The sequence below is a fragment of the Sus scrofa genome, chromosome 15, assembly GCF_054392235.1.
Source record: "Sus scrofa isolate SSC_HxYL_T2T_F1_AM1 chromosome 15, Sscrofa_HxYL_maternal_Yorkshire_Landrace_v2.0, whole genome shotgun sequence".
In the NCBI taxonomy this organism is placed as follows: domain Eukaryota; kingdom Metazoa; phylum Chordata; class Mammalia; order Artiodactyla; family Suidae; genus Sus; species Sus scrofa.
The window spans coordinates 82,667,270-82,690,967 of NC_139397.1; the positions used below are offsets into that span (position 1 = coordinate 82,667,270).

Here is a 23,698-nt window from a genome sequence, read left to right on the forward strand (position 1 = left end):
TTAGTGATGGCCATTGTGACCCATGTGAGGTGATGCCTCATTGTAGTTTTGATTTGCATTTCTCTAATAGTTAGTGATGAGCATTTTTCCATGTGCCTACTAGCCATCCATTTGTCTGCTTTGGAGAAATGTCTATTTAGGTTTTCTGTCCATTTTTTTGGTTGGACTTTTGTTGTTGTTATTGTTGTTGTTGTTGAGTTGTATGAGTTGTTTGTGTATTTTGGAGATTAAGCCCTTTTTGGTTGCATCATTTGAAACTTTTTCCTCCCATTCTGTAGGATGTCTTTTTTTTTAAATGGTTTCCTTTGCTATAGAAAGCCTGTAAGTTTGATTTGGTCCCAATGGTTTATTTTTGTTTTTATTTCTATTGCCTTGGGAGATTGACCAAAGAAAACTTTTGTGTGGTTGATGTCAGAGAATGTTTTGCCTTTGTTCTCTTTTATGGTGTCATTTTTTTTAAAATTTTATTATAGTTGATTTACAATGTTCTGTTAATTTCTGCTCCACAACAAAATGACCCAGTCATACATCCATATGCATTCTTTTTTTCACATTATATCATCATGTTCCGTCACAAGTAATCAGATGTTGTTTCCTGGGCTATACAGCAGAATCTCATTGCTTATCCATTCCAAATGCAATAGTTTGCATCTACTAACCCCAAACTCCCAGTCCCTCCCAGTCATTTCCCCTCCCCCTGGCAACCACAAGTCTGTTCTCTAAGTCCATGAGTTTGTTTCTTCTCTGTACATAGGCTCATTTGTGCCATATATTAGATTTCAGATATGAGTGATATTGTATGGTATTTATCTTTCTCCTTCTGACTTACTTCACTTAGTATGAGAGTCTCTATTTCCATCCATGTTGCTGCAAATGGCATTATTTTGTTCTTTTTTATGGCCGAGTACTATTCTGCTGTGTATGTGTACCACAATTTCTTAATCCATTCATCTGTTGATGGACATTTAGGTTGTTTCCATGTCTTGGCTATTGTGACTAGTGCTGCAGTGAATATAGGGGTACGTATATCATTTTCAATGAAACTTTGTCTGAATATGTGCCAAGGAGTGGCATTGCTGGATCATATGGTAGTTCTATATTTAGTTTTCTGAGGCACCTCCATACTGCTTTCCATAGTGGTTGTACCAATTTACATTCCCACCAGCAGTGGAGGAGGGTTCCCTTTTCTACACATTCTCTTTAGCATTTGTTATTTGTTGACTTACTAATGATGGCCAATTCTGACTGGTGTGAGATGTTACCTTATTGTAGTTTTGATTTGTATTTCTTTGATAATTAGTGATGTTGAGCATTTTTTTCATGTGCCTGTTGGTCATCTGTATGTCTTCTTTGGAGAAATGTCTCTTTAGCTCTTCTGCCCATTTTTCAGTTGGGTTATTTTGTGTGTGTGTGTGTGTGTGTGTGTGTGTGTGTGTGTGTGTTGAGTTGAGTTGTACAAGTGTAAATCTCTTAATTTTGGAGGTTAAGCCCTTATTGGTTGCCTCATTTGGAACTATTTTCTCCCATTCTGTAGGTCGTTTTTTTTTTTTTTTTGTATTTTTTTGGTTTCCTTTGCTGTGCAAAAGCTTGTTAGTTTGATTAGGTCCCATTGGTTTATTTTTGTTTTTATTTCTATTGCTTTGGGAGACTGACCTAAGAAAACATTTGTACCATTGATGTCAGACTTTTTTGCCTGTGTTCTTTTCTAGGAGCTTTATGGTGTCTTATGTTTAAGTCTTTAAGCCATTTTGAGTTTATTTTTGTGCATGATGTGAATGTGTGTCTAGTTTCATTAATTTGCATACAGCTGTCCAGCTTTACCAGCATCACTTATTGAAGATACTTTTTCCCATTTTATATTCTTACCTCCTTTATTAAAGATTAATTGACCTTAGGTCTGTGGGTTTATTTCTGGACTCACTATTCTGTTCCTTTGATTTGTATGTCTATTTTTGTACCAATACCACACTGTTTGGATTACTGTATCTTTATAACATTTTCTGAAGTCTGGGAAAGTTATGCTTTGACAAGTCTCAGTCTTTTATAATTCCAAATAAATTTTAGTATTATTTGTTTTAGTTCTGTGAAAAATGTCATGGGTAATTTGATAGGGATTACAGTAAATCTGTAGATAGCTTTGGGTAGTATGTGGCCATTTGGGCAATATTAATTCTTCTAATCCAGGAGCATGGGATATATTTACATTTCTTTGAATCCCCTTCAGTTTCCTTTATTAATGTTTTATAGTTCTCAGCATATAAGTCTTTCACCTCTTTGGTCAGGTTTTTTCCTAGGTATTTTATTTCTTTGGATGCAGTTTTAAAATATAATTTTTAATTCCTTTTTTAAATATTTAATTGTTAGTATACAGAAATTCAATTGATTTCTGAATGTTAACCTTGTATCCTGCTACTTTGCTGAATTTGTTTATCAGATCAAGTCAGAAAATGTGTGGTCCTTAGGGTTTTCTATGTATGGTATCATGTCATCTGCATATAGTGACAATTTTACCTCTTCTCTTCTGATTTGTATACTATTTATTTATTTATTTTGCCTGATTGCTCTGGCTTAGGACTTCTAGCACTATGTTGAATAAAAGTGGTGAGAGTGGGCATTCTTGGCTTGTTCCAGATTTTGGTGGTACAGTTCTCACCTTTTCTCTGTTGAGTATTATATTGGCTTGGGTTTATTATAAATGGCTTTTTTTATTAGGTTGAGATATGTTCCCTCTATACCCACTTTGTTAAGAGTTTTTATCTTGAATGGATGTTGAGTTTTTCAAATGCTTTTTCTGCATCTGTGGAGATGATCATGTGGTTCTTGACTTTTCTTAATTTGGTGTATTACACTGATTGATTTGCATATGTTAAACATCCTTGTGTACTTGAGATGAATACCACTTGGTTGTAGTGTATGATTTTTTTTTAATGTGCTGTTGAATGTGGTTTGCTAAATATTGTTGAGAGTTTTTGCATCTATATTTATCAAAGATATGAGCCTATAATTATCTTTTTTGGTCATGTCTCTGTCTGGTTTCATATTAGGATGATGGTGGCTTCATAGAATGTCTTTGGGGGTGTCCCTTCTTCAATCTTTTAGGAGAAGGATGGATATAAGTTCTTCATTGTGTGTTTAGTAGAATTTGCCTGTGGAGTTATCTGGTCCTGGACTTTTGTTTGTAGGGAATTTTTAAAACTACATACTCAATTTCATTTGTAGTTTGTTCTGTTCCAATTATCTATTTCTTCTTGATTCAGTCTTGGAGGGCTATATGTTTCTTAAAATGTATCCATTTCTTCCAAGTTGTCAAATTTTTTGGCATATCATTTTTACAGTATTCTCTTACTTTTTCTTTTTTTGTATTTCTGCAATGTCAGTTGAGATATCTCCTTTTTCATTGTATATCTTTTTTATTTGAGTTCTTGCTCTTTTCTTCTTGGTGAGCCTGGCCAGAGGTTTGTCAATTTTGTTCACCCTTTCAAAGAACCAGCTCTTGGTTTTACTGCTTTTTTTTAATCTATAATTTTCTGATTTCCTCTGATCTTTATGACTTCCTTCCTTCTGCTGGCTTTAGGTTTCGTTTGTTCTTCTTTTTCTAATTCTTTTAGGTTGTAGGTTAGGTTGTTGATTTGAGAGTTTTCTTGTTTTTTGAGGAAGGCCTGCATCACTAAGATATTGTGTGGTTGTGTTTTCATTGTCATTGGTCTCAAGGTATTTTTTTAATTTTCTTTTTGATTTCCTCATTGACCTGTTGGTTTTTTAGTGGCATGTTATTAGTCACCACATAGTTGGCCTTTTTTTTTTTTTTTCCCGTTTCTTTTCCTGTGGTTGATTTCTAATTTCATGCCATTGTGGTCAGAGAAGATGCTTGAAATAATTTTTATACTCTTAAGTTTATTGAGCTTAGTTTTGTGCCCCAGTGTATGGTCAATTCTAGAAAATATTTCATGTACACTTGAAAAGAATGTATATTATGGGTTTTTTTTGGGGGGGGGATGTAATGTTCTGAAAATATCAATTAAGTCTGACTCTTCTATTGTGTCATTTAGGATCTCTGTTGCCTTATTGATTTTCTGTCTAGAAGATCTGTCCATTGCTGTGAGTTGGGTGTTAAAATCTCCTACTATTATTGTATTTCCATCAATTTCTCCTTTTATGTCTGTATTTTTTATGTATTTGGGTGCTCCTATATTAGGTACATTTATATTGATGAGTGTATTACCCTCTTCTTGAATTGATCCTTTCATCATTAACTATTGTCCTTCTTTATTTTTCTTTATGGCCTTTGTTTTAAAGTCTATTTTGTGTGATAGGATTATTGCAAGTCCTGCTTTTTTATCATTTCCATTCACATGAAATATCTTTTTTCATCTCCTCACTTTCACTCTATTTGTGTCCTTTGCCCTAAGGTGAGTCTCTTGTAAAGAGGATATTGTAGGTTCTTTTTTTTTGTCTCATCTGCCACTCTATGTCTTTATATTGAAACATTAAATCCATTGACATTTAAGGTAATTATTCATAGATATATATTTATTGACATTTTAAACCTTGTTTTCCAATTGATTCTATGTTTCTTTTTTCTTTCTTTCTTTCTTTCTTTCTTTATTTTTTGGTTGGATTATTTCCTTCTATTTTTATGCTTGTATACTCTTACATTTGTTTTTTGTGAATCTATTGTTTGTTTCTGATTTGTGGTTGCCCTGTTTTTCAAGTATGTTAACCACTTCCTATATCTGCTTGCTTTAGCCTGATAGTTGTAGAGGCTCAAACTCACTTTAAAAAAAGAGTCTAGGAGTTCCCGTCGTGGCGCAGTGGTTAACGAATCCGACTAGGAACCATGAGGTTGCGGGTTCGGTCCCTGCCCTTGCTCAGTGGGTTAACGATCCGGCGTTGCCATGAGCTGTGGTGTAGGTTGCAGACGCGGCTCGGATCCCGCGTTGCTGTGGCTCTGGGTAGGCGGGTGGCTACAGCTCCGATTCAGCCCCTAGCCTGGGAACCTCCATATGCCGCGGGAGCGGCCCAAGAAATAGCAACAACAACAACAACAAAAGACAAAAAGACACACACACACACACACACACACACACACACACACACACACACACAAAAGAGTCTAGATTTTATTACTCTTTTTTTCCCACATTTTATGATTTTGATATCATTTTTTACATCTTCATGTTTATCTGCTGTTTTTTGTATTTATCATTGCCTTCACACATAGATTTTTTTTTTCTTTTTGATCTGTATACTGGCTCATTTAAGTGATTGCTTTCTAATTGTGATTTCTTCCATCCTATATCCTATTTAAAGGTGACATTTCATTATTTATTTTAGGATAGGTTTAGTATTATTGTATTCTTTTAGTTTTTGTTTGAGAAATTCTTTATCCCTCTATTTTAAATGATAATCTTGCTGGATAGAGTATTTTAGGCTGCAAATTTTTCCCTTTTTTAACTTTGAACTTATAACAAGAACTTTGAATATATCTTGCCACACTCTTCTGGCCTGTAGTTTTTCTGTAGAGAAATCAGCTGATAGCTTATGGGTGTTCCCTTGTAATTAACTTTTGGTTTTTCTTTTGCTCACTTTAGAATCCTCTCCTTATCTTTAATTTTTGCCATTTTTATTATGATATATCTTGATGTAAGTCTGTTTGGTTTCATTTTGTTTGGGACTCTCTGTCCTTCCTGTATCTGGTTATCTATTTCCTTCTTTATATTTGGAAAATTTTCAGCCTTAATTTCTTCAAATATATTTTCAACCCCCTTTTCAATTTTTCCATTTCTTCTCCTTCTGTTATCACTATTTTGTGTAGAATGGCATGCTTAATATTATTCCTTAGATCTCTTGTATTGCTTTCATTTTTTTTTTTTCATTTGGCTGTCTGCTGTCCTGATTGGTTAATTTCCATTATTCTATCTTTCAAGTCACTTATTCATTCCTATGCCTTATTCATTCTGTTGTTCAATGCCTTTATCTCAGCTTTCATCTATCATTGCTGTATTTTTGGTGTGAGGGCTTGTTTGGATTCTTGTTGTCTCTTTCCTCAGTATGGGCAGACCATTATTCCTTTGATAGGGGGTGTGCAGGTGTGTGGCCTGTACATGCTTCCAGGGAGGTAGGGGCAATGGGTGGCACCTGCAGGTAGAGCCTGGTTGGCAGTGGTGGTGACCCACAGGGAGGTGGTGGTGGTGGTGATCTATGTCTGGTTGCAGGGCCCTCAGCAGTGGCAGTGACCCCCAGGGAGGTGATAGTGATGTCTGGGACCCCTTGCAATGGCAACAGTGGGGTGTGTGTTTTCCCAGGTAGATGGAGGCAAAAGGTGGCACTTTGTTGCAGCGCCCTCTGTGGTGGTGACCCCTGGCCTGACTGGGTGGCAGGTGGTGCCTGGTCATGGGTCCCTCGGTAAGGTGGGCTGCATCCACCCCTGGAATATGAGATCACTGCTCAGCTTGCCCCCATGCCTGCAGCCCCAGAAGAGGCATCCTGCTGCCTGAAAACCTGCATGAGTGGAGAGAGAAGTACCTATGGTGGTCATGGCCCAACTCCTTTCACAGTCCCTAACAACGGTTCCTTCCTTTTTTGGTGGTCCTAGTTCTCTTCCCACACTCCTTTGTCTGTGACACACTGCTCCCTTGCTCCCTCAGGCTGTTTCCACACAGCCAACCCTAGTCCTTCTCCCTGGGACTGGCCTCTGAAGCCTGAGCCTCAGCACCCAGCCCTCACCCAAGTGTATCATGCTGTGGTGTGCCAGACAATGGTACCAATCATCTGAGCAGCTCTCTCTCTGCTTTGCCCTCCTCAGACAGTCTGCTGTGCTTTTCTCTGATACTTTGAGGCTCCCTCTCCATCCTGGCTGATCTCCCTGCCAGTTGGGGGCCTCACAGTGTGCCAATTCCTTTCTTCTTTCACAGCTGCCTCTCAGGAGTCTAGTCCCATCCTGATTCTTTTTTTCTCTTCTTTCTCTTTTCATTTTTTTTCCTATCCAGTTTATATGGAGGTTTTCTTCCCTTTTTTGAAGTCTGAGATCTTCTGCCAGCATTCAGTATATGTTCTGTGAGAACTGTTCTACATGTATTTTTTTTTATGTGTTTGTGGGATAAGGTGAGCTCCATGTCCTACTCCTCTGCCATCTTGATCCCAAATTCCAGAACACTCTTCGACATATATTGCAGACATTTTTTTAGATCCATCTTGTAAAGGAAATAAAAGTGAGACAAACAAATGGGACCTATTTAAACTTAAAAGCTTTTGCACAGCCAAGGAAACCACTGACAAAATGAAGACAACCTACTTAATGGGAGAAATTGTGTGCAAATGATATAACTGATGAAGGATCAATATCCAGTGTTTTTAAACAGCTCATATAGCTAAGCATCAACTAAGCAAATAACCTGAGTAAAAAGGGCAGAAGATGAGTTCCCGTTGTGGCACAGTGGTTAACAAATCTGATTAGGAACCATGAGGTTGCGGGGTTGATCCCTGCCCTTGCTCAGTGGGTTAAGGATCCGGCGTTGCCATGAGCTGTAGTGTAGGTTGCAGACCAGCTGGGATCCCGCATTGCTATGGCTCTGGTGTAGGCCGGTGGCTACAGCTCCAATTAGACCCTTAGCCTGGGAACTCCATATGCTGCAGGAGTGGCCCTAGAAAAGGCAAAAAGAGAAAAAAAAAAAAAAAGAAGGGCAGAAAAATGGAATGGACATTTTTCCAAAGAGGGCATGCTGATAGCCAACAGGCACATGAAGAGATGCTCAACTCACTAATCATCAGATAAATGCAAATGAAAACCCTCATGAGATTTCATCTCACACCTGTCAAAGTGGCTATCATCCAAAAGAACACAAATAGAAAATGTTGACAAGGATGTGGAGAAAAGGGAATACTCATACACTGTTGGTGGGAATGTAAATTGGTGCAGCCACTGTGGAAAACAGTATGGAAGTTTCTCAAAAAACGAAAAATAGAACTGTCATATGACCCAGCAGTTCCACTCCTGGGTATATATCTGAAGGAAACAAAAACACTAATTTAAAAAGATCATGCCTCCCTCGCTCCGGTATTCATACCAACATTATTTACAATTGCCAAGATTGGAGGCAACCTACCTACATGTCCATCATCAGATGAATACATAAAGAAAATATGGTATATATACACAATGGAATACTACTCAGACATAAAAGAGAATTAAATTTTGCCATTTGTAGCAACAAATGTAAGACCTGGAAGGTATTATGCTAAGTGAAATAAGTCAGACAAAGACAAATAATGTGCAATATCACTTATATGTGTAATTTTAAAAATATAACAAACTAGTGAATATAACAAAAAAGAAGCCAACTCCTTTCTGATCTTTATTATTGTTTTCTTTCTATTAATTTTTGGCTTCATTTGTTCTTCCTTTTCTCATTCCTTTAAGTTTACTTAGATTGTTTATTGGGAATTTTTCTTGTTTTTTTTTTTTTTTGAGGAAGGCCTGTATTGCTATGACCTTCTCTCCTAAAGCCCCTTTAGCTGCATATCATAGATTCTGATATTTTGTAAGATTGAAGTTTCTGTATTGATTTTCTGTCTGGATGACCTATTCATTGATGTAAGTAGAATATTGTAGTTCACTATTATTATTATTATTATTATTATTATTAATATTATTATTATTACATTGCCTTATTTTGTTAATGTTTGATTTATATAGCTTGGTTCTCCTCTACTGGGTGCATATCCATTTATAAGTGTTACATCTTCCCACTGAATAAAGATAACTCCTTCAGCTTTCTTCTTATTTCCATTTGCGTGGAATATATTTTAAAATCCCTTCACTTTTTTTGTTGGTGTCCTCTCTTCTGAAGTGAGTCTCTTGTAGACAGCATATAGGTAGATGTTGTTTTTTTTAATCCTTTAGCCACTCTGTGTGCTGAATTTTGATTGATGGATTTAGTCTGTTTACATTTAAAGTGATTATTAATAGGTATGTGCTTATTGCCATTTTGTTAATCACTTTACGGCTTTTTTGTAGCTTCTCTCTGTTTCTTCTCTTCCCTGTGTTTTGGTGATTTTCTTTAGTGCTATGTTTAGATTCCTTTCTCATTTTCTTTTGTTATTTACTATAAGCTTTCTCTTTGTGGTTACTATATTATGTGGATAGTAACCTCTTTTAAGTTGGTAATAATTTAAATTTGAATGCATTCCAAAACTTCATCGTTTTACTTGCCCATCCCCAACGTATTATACTTTTGATGACACGTTTTCTATTTTATGCATCCCTTAACTAATTATTGTAATTTAATTAATTTTAATACTTTTGTTTTTTAACCTTCATACTTGCTTTCTACTTGATTGATCTACCACCTTTATTATATATATATATTTTTTTACTTCTGTTTTTAGTAAGGTTTTTACTTCTATATGTTCTCATTATTAATTAGTGCCCTTTCTTTCAACTTAAAGATACCCCTTTAACATTTCTTTTAGGGCTGGTTTAGTGGTGATGAATGCTTTTAGCTTTTGGCTATCTGGATTGAGCTCTCCTTCAGTTCTAAATGATAACCTTGCTCAGTAGAGAATTCTTTTTTTTTTTGTCTTTTTGCTATTTCTTGGGCCGCTCCCGCGGCATATGGCGATTCCCAGGCTAGGGGTTTAATCGGAGCTGTAGCCACCGGCCTACACCAGAGCCACAGCAACGTGGGATCCGAGCCGTGTCTGCAACCTACACCACAGCTCACAGCAATGCCAGATCCTTAACCCACTGAGCGAGGCCAGGGATCGAACCCGCAACCTCATGGTTCCTAGTCGGATTCGTTAACCACTGCTCCACGACGGGAACTCCTCAGTAGAGAATTCTTGTTTGGAATTTCTTTAGTGGTGGGGCTGTGGGTGCTGCTGTGGCACACTGGTGGTCAGGTCTAGCCCCTGGACTTGCTGCAGGGTCCACCTATGGCTGCTGCAGTGGGCATGGCTGGCCTCCAGACCAGTTGTCAGCCCTGGCCATGTGAAATAAGTTATCTTCAAATAAATCTAAAAATGAATGATTTATGATAAAGAATAAACTTTAATACACAACAGCTTTTGATTCTTAAGGATTTGTTTCTTAAATAGTTACTATTTTTTTCATTCTAACAAAAATGTATGAAATTACGAAAGTGGAAGTTATTCTAATTACTGAAGATAAAATATATTATTACAAATATATAATTAAAAAATATAGTGATTTATTTTGGGGAAAATAGACAAATTTTTAAAAACATTATTTCACCCTTTTGGTTCTTTCTTCATTCAAACCAAGGGGTTCTTTTGCTATATTCTGATTGTTCCTCATTGCTTTTAATCAAACCTTTGTTAGATAGACATTTTAGGGAAAATGTAAAGGCATTGTGCTTCCCTATTATGAAAATACTTTAATAACATTGCTTTGTATAAGTATACTGCATTAATAAATATTTATTTTCATAGAGCAATAGTCTTGTTAACCTACTATTAGTGATTATATCTAATACATATAAATATAATCCATTAATAAAATGATGGCTTATAAATAAATACTTTTTGGATTTAAGGTGATTTTTTTTCAGCTAAATGATAGAGCGATTAAGAGCTTCTTTATATTCTTGGTTTCATATTCTTATTGCAAAGATCAATTAAGTGTGTTGGCAAGAAAACCTTGAAGAAAATTAGATTACATATACTAATTAATAATGTCCAGTGACTGATGTAAGTAAAGTTTAGGGAGTTCCCATTGTGGCACAGCGGAAGTGAATCTGACTAGGAACCATGAGGTTGTGGGTTCCATCCCTTGGCCTTGCTTAGTGGGTTAAGGATCCAGCATTGCCATGAGCTATGGTGTAGGTCATAGACATGGCTCAGATCTGGCGTTGCTGTGGCTGTAGTATAAGCTGGCAGCCATAGCTCCAATTAGACCCCTAGCCTGGGAACCTCCATATGCCATGGGTGTGGCCCTAGAAAAGACAAAAAGACCAAAAAAACAAAAACAAAAACAAAGTTTATGTCAATGTTATGACAAAATATATAAAAGAAGCATACAATTTTCAGTCTATTTCCCATTTGTTTATTCATTTATAATAACTTTAATGTTCAAAGTTAAGTACATTATGAGAGAACATAGAATAAGTGTCAGATGAGTTTTCCTTCTCACAATTTTCTGGCTTTTTTATAAAAACTAAACATATATATATATGTGAAGTTGATTAATGACAATACAATGGAACATGTGATAAAAGTATACTGATTTTCAAAATTAAATCCATAGTATTTAGGAGGTTATGAATAAGCCTTGGCATTTCTCTCTATCTCATTTCTTACATTTAGTCCCTAAATCCCATCCCTTCTAACTAAAAAGTGTGTCTGGAATCTATACATTTCTCTCCATTCCTATTGCCACCATTTTGGTTTGGGCCATCTTTATTCCCTGCCCTAAAGATTCATTTTGACTAGTCTTCATAATGATACAAATTAGGCTCATCAGTTATGCTCTTCTCTCTTTCTCCAGTTTTATTTTACTCAATTCTCTACCATAGCCAGAATAATCTTAAAGTACAAAAATGATTCTGTTGATGCCTTCTAATTCCCCTGAAGATTAAGCTTATACTTTTTTTTTGCTTTTTTAAGGGTCCACCTGCCCCATGTAGAAGTTCCCAGGCTAAGGGTCGAATTGGAGCTGCAACTGTCAGCCTATGCCACAGCCACAGCAACATGGGATTTGAGCTGTGTCTGTGACCTACACCATGGCTCATGACAACACTGAATCCTTAAGCCACTGAGTGAGGCCAGGGATTAAATCCACATGCTCAGGTTCGTAACCCCCGCTGAGTCACAATGGGAACTCTAGCCTGTACACTTTAAATGGCTTATGAAGATTCCCATGATTAGACCTTGGCTTACCCTTTTAGCCTCATCTCTTCTTTCTGTCCTACTTACACTTTATCATCTAAGCATGCTGTACTTACCATTCCTTGAATGGGATCTGCTCAGTTTCTTCAGTCCTTCTCAGTTTTAACAGTACTTCCTTAGGAAGATCTTTTCTGAACCTTGTTTAGGGTCAGATGCCCTGCTATCACTCTCAGATCACCTTTAATCTTCCTTTTAAAAAATTTTTTTGTTGGAGTATAGTTGACTTACAACATTTTGCCAATTACTGCTGTACAGCAACGTGACCCAGTCATACATATACATGCATTTCCTTTCTTATATTATCTTCCATCATAGTCTATTCCAAGACACCTCTTAATTTTCTGTCATAACAAAACATACTTGTTTAATTATCTGCTTTTGTGATGGATATCTAATGTTGTCATGGATTCTCTAGCACAGTATCTGATATATAGAAGCTGTTTAGTATTTGCTACATGAAGAAATAAATATATAAAGGGAGGTATTAAAGTAGCTCTTAAAGAATGAGTACCTATTTTGATTACAACAAGAGAGTAAATACTGCATATATAAATCATATTTGCCTGTATATGATTTTCCATTCAAGTGTGTCATTGTATACATATAGTCAAAATACCAAACCTTTTGTTTGAACATAAGCTGTTAGAGGTAGTAATTTCTTGAAGGGCATAAAGTGAATCAGGCTCTTAAAGAAGCCTAATTTCTTTCTTTCTACAAACAAAAATTGGATATATTTAAGTATAATAACTTTTTTCTCTAGATTTATTGAGATATAATTGACATGTAACATTGTATAAGTTTAAGGTATACAACATGTTAATTTGATACACTTATGTATTGCAAAATAATTACCACCATAGTGTAATTTCCAAGTATAAAATACAATACTATTGACTATAATCACTATCCTATACCTAGATCGCTAGAATTTATTCATCTTATAACTGGAAGTTTGTATTTTGACAAACATCTCTCTATGCAACTACCCCTCAGCCTCTTAAGAAAGCTCAATTTTTAACACTCATTTTGTCTGGTCTTCATAATACTACAAATTATGCTCATCAAATATTGTTAGTGGGGGAAGGAAAATTATACTGACTTGTAATTAGTCTGAATTTACCTAAAACATTTTCTGTATAGCACTTTATCCTTAAATTTCATTTAGATTATATCACAGATATATAAATAAAGTGTTCATAGGTACATAAATAAAGTGTTCATTAGTTCAGGCTATACATAATGTGGGGGCTTTTTTAGGGTTATATATTGTACTTAGTGTCCTAATTTTGAATAAAATTAGATTTATTATAATTTCGTCTTTGTTTCATTTCTAAAATGTGAAAAAATCACGTTAAAGAGAAAGTATTTGCATTTATAATTTTAAAGGATATTGACATTCTATTATCAGACTACTTTATTAATCTTAAAATTCCTTGATTCTACAGTTTTGGTAAAAGAAAGCATTACAAAAACCTTGGTGAACACAACTCAGTGGAAGATAACATTATAAAACATATTTTGATTTGAAGCATGTTGGTCCAAAGAATGTGAAATAAAAATGAAGTTCCCGAAAATTAAAAATTGAATATGCATTTACCTATTTATTTGCCTACTGTTATAAATAATTATCAAAGATTGCCAGAATAAACATTCATCATTTTAGGGACTTCTGATTTTGATGTGTTGCGTGAGTGATGATACATATGGTTTGAAGGGAAGAGTCCTTTGAGAGAGAGTTGAGTTTTGTTTGTTAAATCATTAAAGCTTAGTGATATATGGAGAAAACTGCCTAATAATTAAGAAGTGACATTTTAATATGGTATTTTTCAACAGACACATTGCACATTTAATTGAATAGAACATTGCTTATTTTTAGAGGAATGACAAATATCAAACTTCCTTTGGCAAGTGAAATCTTTATAGTATCAGAAGTGGGAAACCTGAAAGACGAGGCTTATTCTCTGTTTGGATGATGCAAAATTGCTCTAAGCAGTAAGCTTACTGTTTTCAGACAGCATTAGCAGCTTCAGCAAATACAACTGTGTCATCCTCTCTTAATACGCGGTGTTTGTAACTGCAAAGGGGAGATGATAAACAGCATATGAGATCTGATATCTTCATGATGACTTAAACAGATACTGATGGACAGATCTGCTGTTTGATGTTTTCTTCACTAGCCCTGAAGATGCTGAGACATAGAGATGGCTGTGATTATCTTTTGTAAGACAGGAAATGCAATCTTTAGGGGTCTCTGGAAATAGAAAGGTCATGCAGTCTGGAACCTGTGAGCCTTTTCAATCCCTAAGTCATCAGGTATGACCTCATGAATTATGATGATACTATTAGATAATAGAGTTATTGCTTTTTCTAGTTCTTAGCCATTTGGAATATATTAATCAATGTCATTGTTTATTGTCAGACTCAGAATGTTTGTACAAGTAATATTTATAGGAATGGACACCAGCCAAACAATATGAATTTAAGAAATGTGTGTGTGTGTTCAAGTTTGCATTTACTTTAGCTTTTTATGGGAAAGTAGGGGAAGTAAGGAAAGAAATCATTTGTATGTGATTAAGGACAAGGTTTGGAGCTCTGCAGATTTTTCCAGATTAAGCTTGAATATAGTTAAATTGCATTTTTTATTTTGAATGATAAAAATAGCATGAGTTGTTCAAACTGATAATGATACATCATAGCTAGCTGCTTATATATAGTGACATATTAAAATTTTTTATCTGGGATTTCTTAAGCATAGAAATAGATGTTGCTACCATTGTACTGTGCAACTGTATAACAACTCAATTGCGATGAGTAGAATCATATTTATCAGCATGTGAGGCATGAGCTATTTTCTTCAAATTTATATTTCAGTATCTAAAATGTTTTAAAAGGCTCATTTTTAATCATTTCTCAGATCTATTGAAATAGTGGTTCTCTTGGTCCTTTTAATGTAGAGATCTGCCAAGGCATTGCATATAGATGAAAGCAGATAATATATCTGTTTTTTTGTCTTGTTTTGTTTTACAGAGAAGTCTTGTGACATATAAGCTTAAGCTTTTTGACCCAGAGATATTTCACATTTGCTTACTTTCATTTTCAAAATGAAAAGAGTTGACTATTTAAACATATTAAATATAAAGAGTAGAGAATCATCACAGCAAAGAAATTGGATTTATGTATCCATTTTATCCTGAAACTCTGCTATTTATTTTAAGGCATTTTTACCTATCACGTTTTAATGCATTTAAATTTGGTTTGTTATAGCATATCCTCAGAATTACATGCTTGGATAAGAAACAGTGCCTGTGTTAGACATTCAGATTTGGAAGGAAATATATTTCATTTTTTAAATATTATACACATTTCTGCCTCAATATTAGGGGACTTAGCAAAGCATTCCATATTAATAAGTAAAAAGAGAAAAAATGTTGCAGCATTTCTCAGCATAAAGATAGTCTTGTCTTCATGATTCTGTAGCTTGCTTAGAATTTAATGCCTCATCAGGGTAAAATGATGTATTAAATACAAATATATTTATCAAAAGACTGAAATGGAAGCCTGAAACAGTGATTTGATTCAGTTAAGGGGTCAGTTTCTTCTTTTTAATTAAAAACACACTAAAATTATACCTACTGATACTGGCTATAATTTATATGCTATTCAGGTTACTTAGCCAGCTTAGATTCTTATGAGTAGGGAAGACTGCCATATTCTTAAGCTTGATTAGTTTTGGAACGATTTGAATATACCTTTTAGTTGCTACAAAACCTGTTTAATCTGTTAGAATTTATTTCCAGCATTTGCATGTATTAGTCACTGTGAGTACATTCTGTTTCTTGGCATTGCTTTGGGATTCCTCTAGGTATTGGTTTCACAACATTCTGCTAGATTTTTCATTGTATTTATGACCTTTCAAAAGAACCAAACCATACAGATTTTTTGTTTCTTTCCCTCAGTGGTACTTAAATGAGGATATCTCAATGATTCTGTAAGGTGAAAAAAAATTACTCTTAGACTTATTTCTTTTACAAAGTGGAGAAAAATTTATCTCTGTTGCTATGTCAAAATATATAACATTAAAAAGTAAGGATTGGTTAGAATGTCAGAGGCATTTAAATGTGATATCAACCTTTTTTTATTTCTGTGCAGCAAGATGTCTTGACCTTTTGTATGGTGAAATTTATTTTAAATCTATTCAGTAACAGTTGGTCATCTTCTTTTTACAATGGTTGCCTCTGTACCATTTTATACAAGGCTCCTGTAGGTAAGCTGTCTATAAACAATTATTTGAGTAATTGCTCAATTCAGTGAACATTGTGTGAAAGCTGATCATTTGTGCAATACTGTATTTGGTGTTGTGAGGAATACAGAAAAGAAAAAGTTATTTCCTGATTTCAAGATTATGAGAAAAGGTATATATTGAGCTATGCTCATATTTTGAATTGAGTTTTCAAAAGTGGTATGCTAAATCAATTTTAATTTAATTTATAGACTGGTAAATCTCAGGATGAATTATATATAATTCTTTTTTTTTTCCTGATGTAATCCCTTGGTATTAAAGAAGTAAAAGATTGGGTTGAACTGTGTAGTCAAGCATTTTATAATTTTGACAACTGCATTAACTTCTTTTATAACAATTAAAAAATTTTAATCAGAGCATCATAAAAGGTGAATCAATAAAGTAACTATGTATGTTTAACAAGCCAGTTTTCAGTGTGAGAGTGAAGGTAGATCTAGCCCATTAGCAAGAGGCGGAAGCAGGAACCCTAAGAATCAGCTCAAAATAGGAATGTGACCAGTCCAGTATAATTCCAGGCTAGGCATAGGTCATTATGTTTTATGGAAGGAGGTTTTGACTCCTAGGGATCGAACTTTGGAAATACAGAGTAGTAGGTTTGGGAGTGTTTGATGTCTGCTAGGTCACTTGGGGAATCCTTTGAATGAAATGGGGAGGATAACATTTACCTTAGGCTCTGGGAAAGGGGACTGGGAGGAGCTAGTAGGAAGTAGACCTTAACTAGCTAGCTGTTGGACATCTAGACACTACTCTCTTCTTTTTTCACACCAGTGTGTTGGCTGAAAGTAGTGTGGAGGTAGGTAGAACAGATGCAAATACCTTGTTTCCCTAGAATCCCAAACTGGGGCATGCTGCCCAATAGTGCCTGTTTTTTTGGATTAGAACAACAGAAAATTGATTTACAAATTCTTGTTTGAGTAATATGGTAGTGGAGCATCCAGACTTCCATGTTTACTAGGTTCAAATCTTAGCTATACCGCTTACCAGCTGTAGGATCTTGGACAAGTTACTTAACCTTTCTGAATATCAGTTTTCTCACTTGTGATATAAAGATAGTAATGGTGCCTCAAAGAGTTGTGAAGATCAAGTAAGTTGATGTATATAAATCTCCTGTAAGAGTACTGGTATATACTAAGCACATTACTGCCAACAGTATTACATACATTCTAAGAGCTAGGATGAGCTATTGGCAAGTGTTGGTAATGGTCGTCATGTAGTTTAAATTTGATCCCTCTCCCTCATCCTCTTTATCAATAAGAAATTCAAAAACAGGTGGTACACTGAAATATAGTTATAAAATGCAGAAAAAGAAAAACATGCTACATCTGATTAAATTCTAACATTTGCTGACTGTAAGAATTGTGACTTGATGAAAAATTTTGTGTTTAAAGTTTTTTTTGCACATGTATAGACTCTTTGCTTTCCTATTTATACCAACTACTTCATGATAGAAAGATTATTGGGCCTTTGGACAAACTTAAAAGCAATGACAGGTCTTTTTTAGTGATAGTTAGAAATTAAAACTAAAGAGTAAAAATGAAGATTTAAATAAAATAATAGAGATTAGTTGTATAGTTTAGGCTTAATGATCTGAGTTATTTTTTAAATTATAAAAAAGTCCTTGACAAAAACTTCACTGGAAGTTATACACAGCTCATTTTAGTAATTTTATTTGTTCCTGAACATTTTTATTCTAGATGAATGACTAAAATGAGATATAATTACCATACTATGTATGACTAGAACAATTTAAGTTCCTACTTGGTTGAGTATAGGTATTTTGAAATGCTGATGTTTATTTAATGGAAGAAACGTCATTTTCCTAAAAATTATCAAACTCCTAAGTACAAGTGTGGAATTCGATATTTGGATGAAATCTAAATCTTAATCTTAAGTGTTACATTTTGTGACATTTTTGTTCTCTTCTCTTTACCAAATTTCTCAATGTCCAGCTATTTCCCCAAAATTGGCACAGGAACAGTCAAATCTCAGCACAATGCAATTTGTTAAAACAAACAAAAAACCAAACATACAAAACCCTATAGTGCTCCAGTAAGCACAGCACTGGGCAGGGATGTAAAGACCAATTGGTCCCTGCCTTTAGGAAGTTGTAGGTAGAGGATCATAAGTATATTATAACATAAAAATAACTGTAACAGAATGTGGAAAGTAGTGAGTGTCATAGAAATTCAAAAGGGAGATGTAAGAAGCATAAATTATCCTGCTGTGAGCTCAGTGGGCAGAATATTTCAAGCTGAGTGGAGAGAGAAGAGGCTAAATGGCGAGTTGGGGAAGTATGGCAAGGTGGCATCGAAGACTGGCCAAACTAAGGAAAAGGTCATTTGGGGCAGAGGAAACAACATGAGCAGAAGTTGGGAGGCAAAAACACGTCAAATGTTTGCGTATTACAAAATAGTTCATTTTGGCTTATAGCTTAGTGGTGTGATTCAGATGATCACAGGAAAGATTTGTTGGGACCAGATAATGTAGAATTTTGAATGTTAGATTATGATTTCTAAACTGAGACCATTTCTTTGCTGAACTAGTTATTCTTGGGAGAAAAAAAATATTTTAAAAGAGCAGTACCTATATTTTACAGTCATTTTCAGAGCTCTAACTCTCTTGAGACTTTGAAAATGAAAATTAAATTCCTGAGTAGATTTAGTAGTTAGTAGACAAGGTAGGGGGTAGAAGCAGAATGAAGGGTTTTAATAAAATTCCCTATAAAGTTGCACGTGAGAGCATTTCTCAGTCTATCCACAACCGCTCAGAAGTCCTAGATTTCAGATCCAAAGAGACCTCCTGCTTGTCCCTGATGCAAACTCTATTTTATTGGTAGGTAATCTGATTTAGCTTTGGCTTTATTTTTTGACATTTCCTAGACCAAGGACAATCTAGAGGGATCATTTTAATACAATTAATATGCATGTAACTATGGTGAATATTTGGATAATAAGAACTTTGTCTTAGGGAAAATTGGAAAAAGAAATTGCTATTTATAATCATGGAAGTTACAAGATATTTTAGCTTTGCTTAATCAAGTAAACTATCATTGCCAGTACCTTTAATATCACCTTTTAATATTTTACTCTATATACCAGAATTTATTCAGTGTTGTGTGAAGTTGGTGAAAAAAAAAGCTTGATAATATGTAAGAGTAGATTTCCTTTAGGTGTGACATCTGGGTTGTGATTTTTGTTATCAGACCCCAGACGATGAGATTTATGCATGGGAATTGTGAAAAAATTGGAATTGAATACTCTTATTTAGTACATCATCCACATAAAATATGTCAGAAGTAAAATCATGAAATTCCACAAGAGTGAGTAAAAATGAAAAAAGACACAATTGCTCTTCTGGCCTTTTATTTAGAGCAATAGCAGACCCATATAATTGAGAGTATACTGTTTCTTCCTGTAGAAGTCTGCATTATTTAAAAAAAAAATTTCTGGAAGTTCTTGTGAAGTTGTTCTTATATGAATATTGTGACTTCATATTGCCTGGGAAAGAGCCATACATATGCCCAATAAATTTTCAGTGCTAATTTTAAATCATAGACCCCTTTCTGGGAGAAATTTTGGAGAACATTTGGGTTTGGGTTGCTTTAAAATTTTTAAACATCAGTCTCCCAAAGCATCAGAAATAAAAGCAAAAATAAACCAATGGGACCTAATCAAACTGACAAGCTTTTGCACAGCAAAGGAAACCAAACAGAAAACAAAAAGACAACTTACAGAATGGGAGAAAATACTTTAAAATGATGCAACTGACAAGGGCCTCATCTGTAAAATATACAAACAACTTATACAACTCAACAGCAAAAAAGCCAAAAACTCCATGGAAAAGTGGACAAAAGACCTGAATAGACATTTCTCCAAGGAAGATAAACAGATGGCCAACAAGCAATTGAAACGATGCTCCACATCCCTGATTCTTAGAGAAATGCAAAACAAAACTACCATGAGATATCACCTCACGCCAGTCAGAATGGCCATCATTAATAAGTCCACAAACAACAAGTGCTGGAGGGGGTGTGGAGAAAAGGGAACCCTCCCTCACTGTTGGGAATGTAAGCTGGTACAACCACTACGGAAAACAGCATGGAGGTACTATGGAAAACAGTATGGAGGTACTTTAAAAAACTATACATAGAACTACCATATGACCCAGCAATCCCACTCTTGGGCATATATCAGGACAAACCTTTCCTTAAAAAAGACACATGTAGCTGCATGTTCATTGCAGCACTATTCACAACAGCCAAGACATGGAAACAACCCAAATGTCCATCGACAGATGATTGCATTAGGAAGAAGTGGTATATCTACACAATGGAGTACTACTCGGCCATAAAAAAGGACAAAAGAATGCCAATTGCAGCAACATGGATGGAACAAGAGACTCTCATACAGAGCGAAGTAAGTCAGAAAGACAAAGACAACTACCATATGATATCACTTATAGCTGGAACCTAATATACAGCACAAATGAGCCTTTCCACAGAAAAGAAAATCATGGACTTGGAGAATAGACTTGTGGTTGCCAAGGGGGATGGGGAGGGAGTGGGATGGTCTAGGAGTCTGGGGTTAATAGACGAAGACTATTGACTTTGCAATGGATTAGCAATGAGATTCTGCTGTATAGCGCTAGGAACTATGTCCAATCACTTGTGATAAATCTATACATGTGTGTGTAACTGGGTCACCACGCTGTACAGTAGAAAATTGACAGAACATTGTAAACCAGCTATAATGAAAAAAAAATCATTTGAAAAATGTTTAAATATTTAAACTTTGTTTTTTTACCTCAAAAAACAGATAAAAAACATTTACTGAAGTGATCCTTTCCTCATCCCAACCCTTTTAAAAAATGATAGTATAGGTATCTAAATAAATTTAAAAGATAATTGAATATTCCTTTATCAACATTTTCTTTCTTTTTTTTTTTATGGCTTTACTCACGGCATATGGAAGTTCCTAAGCTAGGGATTGAATTCAAGCTGCAGATGTGACCTACACTGCAGCTGTGGCAACAATGGATCCTTAATCCACTGCACCAGGCTGGGAATCAAACCCGCACCTCCTCAACAATCCAAGCCCCTGAAGCCGGATTCTTAACTCACTGCATCACAGCGGGAACGCCAGACTTTTCTTTCTAAAAGTCAACATAGCCTGATTTCAATGAAGTACACCACAAAGTATGCTTTATAAATTAACGTATGCCATTTATTTCTATCCAGTCCTTTTTTATTTTTTCAAATTTTATTCAATCTTACAAGAATTTATTGAGTCTGTTGTGTAGTATAGAGGGAGGAAGTATAGCACAGTAGTTAGGGGCTAGAGTTCTAGACCTGGATTCCCTTGTTTGAACCACATATCTTCCACTTACAGACAATGTTTATTTTAGTAATGTTATCTAATTTCTCTTTCCCTCAGTATTGTCATCTATAAAATGAGGATAATTTCATGCTAATATCTAGGCTTGTAATGGAAATCACCTGAAGTAATGAGTTAATATAAGCAAGTTACTTGAAACAGTGCCTAGCTTAACAAATATTAGTTATTATAATTAGTCCCCACTGGACTAGGTAAAGTTAAGGAAAAAGCTATTAACTAGTATTAATAAGATATAAAGCAAATCCATCCCTTCAAGAAATTTACATTATAGTATATGTAAAGTATTATATATATTCATACACACTCACAAAAACACATATATTTAGTACATATTTTATATACATACACATATATTATACCTTATATATATGTGTGTGTGTGTATATATTTATATATGTATATGTAGTATACAAAAAGAAACTAAATAGTTTATGCAAGATCAAAATTGTCAGCAAAGGATAGGATGAATATGGAGTTCAAACCAGGAAGTCTAACTCTGCAGCTCTTGCTCCTAACCACTGTGTTTAACTGTTTAGGATTATATACACTTGAATTAGACATCAAATAGCCATGTATAAGTATTTTTCAGATGCCAAATTGAGATGTTGAGACAGCAAGGTAACCTGCAAGTGCTGTGGAAGACATCATGAAAGACTTAACTTTCATTTAACTCATTCTTTTTGATCTCTCTTCTACTACAAATAATGGGTATAAAATCTTTAGCACAGTTCCTACCATAGGTGCTCAATAAATTATTGTTATTATCATCGTAATATTTCTGATACTTTCTTTTCGGTCTCCCCTGGTTGGTACAATATACTGTTTGAAAACCACGAATCTATTCAATATTCATTATTTATTTATTTTTTTAATTTTTTTATTTTTTTTTTTGGTCTTTTTGCTATTTCTTGGGCCGCTCCCGCGGCATATGGAGATTCCCAGGTTAGGGGTCAGATCGGAGCTGTAGCCTCCGGCTTACGCCAGAGCTACAGCAACGTGAGATCCAAGCCGCGTCTGCAACCTACACCACAGCTCACGGCGACGCCGGATCGTTAACCCACTGAGCAAGGGCAGGGACCGAACCCGCAACCTCATGGTTCCTAGTTGGATTCGTTAACCATTGTGCCACGACGGGAACTCCAATATTCATTATTTAAATTGTCCACCAGTGATTTTTCATTGTAACTATGCTTCAAAATCAAAAGTTTAGCTTTTAAAAACATTGATATCTCAGGCTTATTTCAGAAGTACTAGGTAAAGTCTGTGGAGATAGAACCCAGGCTTCTATAGTTACCAAAACTTTCCAAGTGAATATGATGGGCAGCAAAAATTAATAACTGCTGCTTTACATGGTGATAAATTCCAAATCTATAGCTTAAATTTGTATCTTAACTTCTAGTGTTCCAGACATAGCATTTCTATTCATTTATCCTATAAATATCTCAAACTTGGTGTGTCCCAAGCTAAACATTTTATTTTTAAAACCTCGTCTTTTCTAGAATGATGACTTGATAATAATTTTCAACCTTTTAATCCCAACCCTAGATCCAGTTACTCACCAAGTTATGTAGATTCTTTCTCCTAAGGAGTCTGAAATTTACCTTTTCTTTCCATTCCCCATTCATTGTCTTGACCGCAGTGTGATTTCACATTCTCTTCTTACCTACACTATTGTAATCATTTCTTAATTGGTATTTCTTTTTCCTCCTATCTCCGAAGCAACCTACTCATCACTCAGCTGCCAGAATATCCTTTCTAAAATGGAAACCAAGAATAGGCATTTGCCTACTCAGACTCATTCTGAATGCTCCCCACTACCTTCATGGTAATTTTTAGAGTTCAGATATGTGAGAACATACAATATTTATCTTTCACTGTCTGACTTATTTCAATTAGTATAATACCCTCAGGATGCATCCATGCTGTTGTCAGTGACAGGATTTCCTTCTTTCTCATGCCTAAAAACTATTCCACTGCATTTATTTTATTTATTCAACTTATTGATGGACTCTTAGGTTGTTTCCATATCTTTGATATTGTAATGTGGCAATGAACATGGGGTACAGACATCTCTTCGAGACAGTTATTTTATTTCCTTTAA

General features: G+C 35.0%; 1 protein-coding gene across 34 annotated transcripts in view; it reads left to right on the forward strand.

The window, feature by feature from the left end:
- The window catches only part of SLC4A10 (solute carrier family 4 member 10), a 428,088-nt gene that overhangs the window by 184,301 nt on the left and 220,089 nt on the right, over positions 1-23,698 (forward strand). For 23 of the 34 annotated variants that reach the window (XM_085001241.1, XM_085001266.1, XM_085001254.1 and 20 more), the window contains one exon: positions 14,082-14,217. The exons of the other annotated variants lie outside the window; for them this stretch is intronic. In XM_085001241.1, coding sequence (XP_084857367.1) covers positions 14,137-14,217 — 81 coding nt within the window. In that variant the 5' untranslated portion in view covers positions 14,082-14,136. The remainder of the gene's footprint in view (positions 1-14,081; positions 14,218-23,698) is intronic. 34 annotated transcript variants of the gene reach the window in all.